Source organism: Oxyura jamaicensis, assembly GCF_011077185.1.
Source record: "Oxyura jamaicensis isolate SHBP4307 breed ruddy duck chromosome 23 unlocalized genomic scaffold, BPBGC_Ojam_1.0 oxy23_random_OJ94415, whole genome shotgun sequence".
Classification (NCBI taxonomy): domain Eukaryota; kingdom Metazoa; phylum Chordata; class Aves; order Anseriformes; family Anatidae; genus Oxyura; species Oxyura jamaicensis.
Genome location: NW_023304668.1, coordinates 1 through 5745, shown reverse-complemented (window position 1 = coordinate 5745; position 5745 = coordinate 1). Strand labels below are relative to the sequence as shown.

The 5745-nt window shown below is 69.0% G+C and overlaps 1 protein-coding gene across 1 annotated transcript; it reads right to left on the bottom strand.

The window, feature by feature from the left end:
- Window positions 1-1605: 1605 nt before the first annotated feature.
- Window positions 1606-5619, bottom strand: LOC118158273 (digestive cysteine proteinase 1-like). The gene is made up of 11 exons (XM_035312911.1): window positions 5571-5619; window positions 5253-5312; window positions 5003-5095; window positions 4727-4899; window positions 4213-4453; window positions 3735-3930; window positions 3450-3643; window positions 2970-3061; window positions 2732-2893; window positions 2028-2217; window positions 1606-1896 (listed from the first exon to the last, which is right to left on the bottom strand). Exons 1-11 carry the CDS (start codon window positions 5617-5619, stop codon window positions 1709-1711), a joined length of 1638 nt encoding a protein of 545 aa, XP_035168802.1. The 3' UTR covers window positions 1606-1708.
- Between the last annotated feature and the right edge of the window lie 126 nt (window positions 5620-5745).

The window sequence follows — 5745 nt, the reverse complement described above, 5'->3', positions numbered from 1 at the left end:
GGCTCCCTGCTCCCCCAGACCTCCCCCTCTCACCCTGGGGTGCAGCCAGGGCAGGGGGGGCGCTCACCGAGCAGCAGGGCAGCCCCCAGCACCAGCAGCCACCCCAGGCCCTCCATCCCGCACACCCCCAGCCCACGGTGCTGCCCTGCGCCCACGGGTGCCTTAAATACCCCCGGTGGGTGGGCAGCCGACGGGCACGGCCCCATCCCCATCCCTCCCGTTGGCCAGGATTCCACCAAAGGGGAGGTGGGGCTTTGTGCTGCCCCCCCCCCCCCCCCCCCCCCACCCCCCCCACGAGCACCCAGGGGTGCCCTTCCCACCCGTAGCAGGGTGGGTGCTGGTGCCGTGCGCTCAGAGGGCTTGGGGTCGGGGAGCAAGGTGGGACCCAGACGTCTGCGGGCACTGGTTCCCCATGGTGGGGCCATCTCCTGGGGGGTGTCCCCATGGATTAGGGCCCCCAGGGTGGGTGCTGGGGGGGGGGGGGGGGGGGGTCCAGCACTGCAGCTTGCAGCAAGGCTCTGCTGCCTGCAGCGGGCAGGGGCGGCGTTTGCTGCAGCACGGGGCAAAGAGGCACGAGGCAAAAGCCATCGGCTGCCCCAGGAGAGCGCCCACACCCCCCACCCACACCCCCCACCCACACCCCCCACCCACACCCCCCACCCACAGCCTGCACCCACACCCCGCACCCACACCCCCCACCCACAGCCCGCACCCACACCGCGGCCCCTCGGGGTGCTCCCAGCCCTCCTGGATGCCCCGCTGTCCCCGCTGTCCCCACGGTGGGGTGCGGGGCTCCCTGCACCCCCGCGTCCTAGCAGGGTGCGCCCTGGGACTGCAATTAGAGGGAGGTTAATTGGGAAAAAGGAGCGAGCCCAGATGTCGGGAGCGCCGTGGGGAAGGAGGACCCGGGCAGGAGCGCAGCGGTGGCCTTCACCCCCCCCGCCACTTGCAGCGGGGCCAGCTGGACCCCGGCCCAAGGTGACAGCGAGCGCCCGCGGGGCCGCCGAGCCCCAAACAACGCCGATAGGGGCCGGGTGCGGGACGGCACACGGGGGCTGCTGCCCCCCCCCCCAAAATGCTTCTGCCCCAGAGAGGTGACAGCGAAGGGGGGAGGACAGCCAGAGCTCGCCTTCCCCGTGCTGCTTGCAGGATGTTCCCGTGCCAAACACGCTGTCCTGGGGGGGGGTTTGTAGGGTGTCCCCCCCCCCAGCAGGGAGCAGCCCCACAGGGTGCTGAGGAGCCCGGCTGGGGACACCGCAAGTGCCACCCCGTCCCGGAGCCACAACAGAGCCAGGGCAGTGGGGCAGAGGGTGACTGCCCTCCCTCTCCCCGTGCTCCAAGAATGTCTCAGCTCAGCAGAAAGCCCTGGGGGTGTTTGTGCTCCGCTGGAGATAGGGCTGGGAGAGCCTCCCCCCTGGTCCCGGGGTGGGGGTGGGGGGGGCTGCTGAAGGCCGCTGGCTGTCCCCAGGGCCGGGACAGGGACCTGAGCCAGGCGGGCAGCAGTCGAAGCCCTCCCGTAGAAGCCAAAATTATCCATATATATATTTTTTTGGGGGGGGTCTTTATTGGTATTCCAATGGCTGAATTTCCAGCAGCCCTGTCCCCCCAGGTCCCCATCCTCCTCCCACACCCCAGGTCACGGCGAAGGCTCTGCGCCAGGGCTGGGTGCCCACAGGTCGTCCCCTCCCCTGCACAACTGGCAGGTGCCTTAGGCCAGGATGGGGTAGGTGGCCTCGGTGGCCACGCCGCAGTTGTTGTCCTTCATGGCCATGAGGATGTAGCCGTCGTTGCCCCAGTAGGTGGACCAGGAGTTCTTGACGAGCCAGTAGGTCTCTCCCTGCAGCACCCCGTAGCCCACGGCCAGCACGGCGTGGTCCAGCTCCCCCGGCTTGTTCCCTGCAGGGGACAGCGCGTTGGGACAGGAGCCCCCCGGGGGGGGGGGGGGCTGCAGGGATTCTCACCCCCTCCAGCCCTGCCCAACGTCAAACGGGGTTGGGAGGGGGGTACCCGGGGTCCTCCCGACTCACCGCACTTGGGCTCGTAGTAGACGCCGTTGGAGTAGAAGGAGAAGGTCCTGTGCGAGGCGTCGATGCTGACGGCCACGGGGCCGTGCTTGTAGATGGCGGCTTTCACCGCCGTGATGTTGCCCGAGGTGACGTTGACGTAGCCCGTGATCTTGGCCAGCATCTCAGACTGGTTGTAGTGGCACAGGCCGTTCTGCGGCACCCCGGGTTGGGGACTGCGTCAGCCGGGGGGCACCCGGCTCCCTCTGCCGTGCCCCTGGCTGCCCCCTGCTCCCATGCAGGGGCCGATGTGGGATTTGGGATGTGTCAGGGTCCCTGCCCCAGCCCCTCGCCCCCACCACGATGGGGACGTTTCCCTGGCATGCTGCATGGGCGCCTTGCTCTGTCCCCAAGCCCCTTGCTCTGCCCTGTCCCCGGGCAGTCCCGCGCCACCCCTGCACCCCAGGGAGCCGTGGCTGTGTCACCACCCCACGGCAAAGGAGCCTCGTCCCTGTTGTGCAAGAGGAGAAACTGAGGCAGGCTCTAACGAAACCGCCTGGCTGAGCCCCGGGGCTCGGCTTCGCACTGCAACGAACCGCAGGGACTCTCGTGCCCTGGGGAAAGGGCGGTTCGCCCATCCCCAGAGCCCGTTAGCATCCCTGGAGGGCGACCAGAGGGACACATCCTGAGAGCTGGGGACCCCGGCAGGGGCACGGGGCCACCCTCACCTGCCCCTTGTAGTTGCCGTAGGACTCGGTGCTGGCGATGCCGCCGTGCTTCTTGATCCACTCGTAGGCTCGCCACTCCTCGCCCCCGTCGCACGCGTAGTTCCCGAAGCCCCAGGAGCAGTCGATGAGGACTTGCTGGGACAGCGGGGTCAGCACGCCGGTCTGCGGGGAGGGGACACGCTGCAGGGACGGGGACCGGCACCCCGCGGCCACCCCGGCCGTCCCCGCTCGCTCTCACCTTGAGGAAGAGGGCACCCTCCATGGCGCCCGTGGTGGCGAAGCTCCAGCAGGAGCCGCAGACAGCCTGGTCCTTCACGGGGGTCACCGCGCCTGGGGACAGAGGGGTGACAATTGGGGGGGGGGGGGGTGACAGGGAAACTGAGGCAGGGCTCGAGGACTCGCCGCGCTCCCCAGGTGCATCACAGACAGGGCTTGGTGCCCACTCGCAGGGGGGGAAGCACCAAACCTCCGGCTGCACGCCCCGAGGTTAGAGCATCCCCAGGGAGCATCGCTCCCAGCACGTGGGCGCACGGGGGACCAGCACCAGCGGAGCTGCCTCAGGCTGGATGAGTCCCTCCGGAGCTCCCTGGCACGGGGAAGGAGCACGAGCCAGCTCGGCCAGACTCAGCGCCGACCCCGATGGGAAGAACCAACCCCCTGTACCGGCACCCACCCCCAGGCAGAGCAGCACAGCGCACCGACCCCATCCGGCACGCACCGTACATGCGCCAGTCGAGGCTCTCGGGCAGGATGAGGCCGGCGTAGCGCTCAGCAGGGAAGGGCAGCCCATGGTTGGGAGCCCCGCTCCGGCGACGGCCCCGCAGCGCCGCCAGCTCCTGGGGTGTGCGGTCGGCCAGGTGGTTCAGCGCCAGCGTGTAGGAGAGCGCGGCGCGGTTCTTCGAGTGCACGAACCTGGGGACGGGGACAAGGTGCGGGGGGAGGGGGGGGGAACCCCCGGGCTCCCCCCCCCCCCCCTCGGGTCTCCCCCCCGCCGCCCCCTTACCGCATGTTGTGGATGAAGGCGCGCTTGCGGTGCTCATGCTCCTCCTCGCTGCCGTAGCGCTTCCCAAACCTCTCCTGGTAGTGGTGGAAGAGGCGGTGGTGGACGTGCTCCGCGTCCGTCCCCACGAACTCCCGCATGGGGTTGGCCACGATGCGGTGCTCGGGGCCGGCCGCGGGCCACTGCTCGCACTGCACGCCTGCGGAGGGCACGGGGAGGGCTGCAGCCTCCGAGCGGGGACGGCTCCGGCACCCACCCCAACCGTGGGGGCGCAGATTGAGGTCGGCACCGGGGGGGACACGCACCCGCTTCCAAAGTTGGTGCTGGAGCATCCCCGCACCCTCAGCATTTTTCTCCCCACCTCCCTTTCGCCCCCCCCCAAAAAAAAAAGACCTGAATTTCGGGGTGCTTGGAGATTAGTAATTAAAATAAAGCAGAGGACGCAGAGCCGCGGGGTGGCACCGGCCGCGCAGCCGCTCACCGTCGGGGAGCTGGAAGACCTCGGGGGAGAAGCGGTGGCTGAAGGTGGAGTAGTCGATCTCGTACTTGTCGTAATGGGAGCCCAGGAGGCTGTTGTAGCCCCGCACCTCGTAGTGCAGGGGCACGGGGCCGCGGGCCGAGCCGCCCACCCGCAGCGTGTAGACGTTCTTCTTGCGGCCCCAGTAGGAGACGTTCTGCCAGACGGCGCAGCGCTGCCCGCGGAAGCGCTCCTCCCGCACCCACTGGGCACAGAGGGTCGGGGACACCGTGCCACCACCGTGTCCCCAACGAGCCAAAAATATGCCCCAGCCACCCTGCGCCGCGCAGAGTGAGAACCCTCCTCTTCCTCCTCCAGCACCCAGGGCTGGATCCGGCCACGCGTTTACCCGTTCCCAACCACCTCTGCCCTCGTCCGGAGGCATTTGCCCATTCCCAACCACCCCACGCCCATCGGTGTCCCTCGTCCCCTCCCCTGCCTCATTTCCAGCTCCTCGGGGACCGTGCCCGGGGCTCACCTTGAAGTTCTCCAGGCTGGGGAAAACGCTCTGCGGGGTGACGAGGTCCCCGTCGGTGCCGTTGATGCGGAAGCACTTGCGGACGTTGACCTCCGTCTCCGTGGTCTCCGGCGTCACCTTGAAGCTGGCGCCGAAGGGCTCGACGGAGCCGAACTGGTAGGTGACCACTTGGCCTGGGGAGGGGGACGGCAGCGGGTTCAAGCCCAGCCCGGCTCCCAGGGGGCCCCCAGAGGGAGCAGAGGGCTGGGGGTGGCCACCAGCCCCCCGCACACCCACCGCCGTAGTACTGGATGCGGCTCTTCCCCCCGGTGAGGTTGTACCAGGCTTCGAAGGGCTCCCTGATCTCCGCGTAGGGCAGGCTGAGCACTCCTGCGGGCACCGGGGGACCCCACGGCATCACCACCCCGCTCCCACCCGCAGCACCCCACGGCAGCAACGCTCCCGCCCCCAGGTTTGGGGCACCCAGGGGTGCTGAAGCCCCTCGGCTGGCACCGTCCCAGCAGGGCGCCGCGTCCCCGAGCGGTACCTGTGACGTGGTAGATGTCCCCAAACGTGGGTGTCTCCAGGGGAGCTTTGCTCTCTGCGCCTGGAAATGAAGAAAATAAATAAAATAAAAGCAAAAAAAAAAAAGCCTTTTAAGCTGCTGGTTGCCCACCTCTCCGTGCACAGGGCTGCCTCAAAACCTGCAAAAAAAACTAGGAGGGGGGGGGACAGCCTGGGGGGAGCGCACCCTGCCCAGGCAGGACAGACTGGAGGGGTCCCCGAGGCAGGGCTCCCGGCTCCCTGCTCCCCCAGACCTCCCCCTCTCACCCTGGGGTGCAGCCAGGGCAGGGGGGGCGCTCACCGAGCAGCAGGGCAGCCCCCAGCACCAGCAGCCACCCCAGGCCCTCCATCCCGCACACCCCCAGCCCACGGTGCTGCCCTGCGCCCACGGGTGCCTTAAATACCCCCGGTGGGTGGGCAGCCGACGGGCACGGCCCCATCCCCATCCCTCCCGTTGGCCAGGATTCCACCAAAGG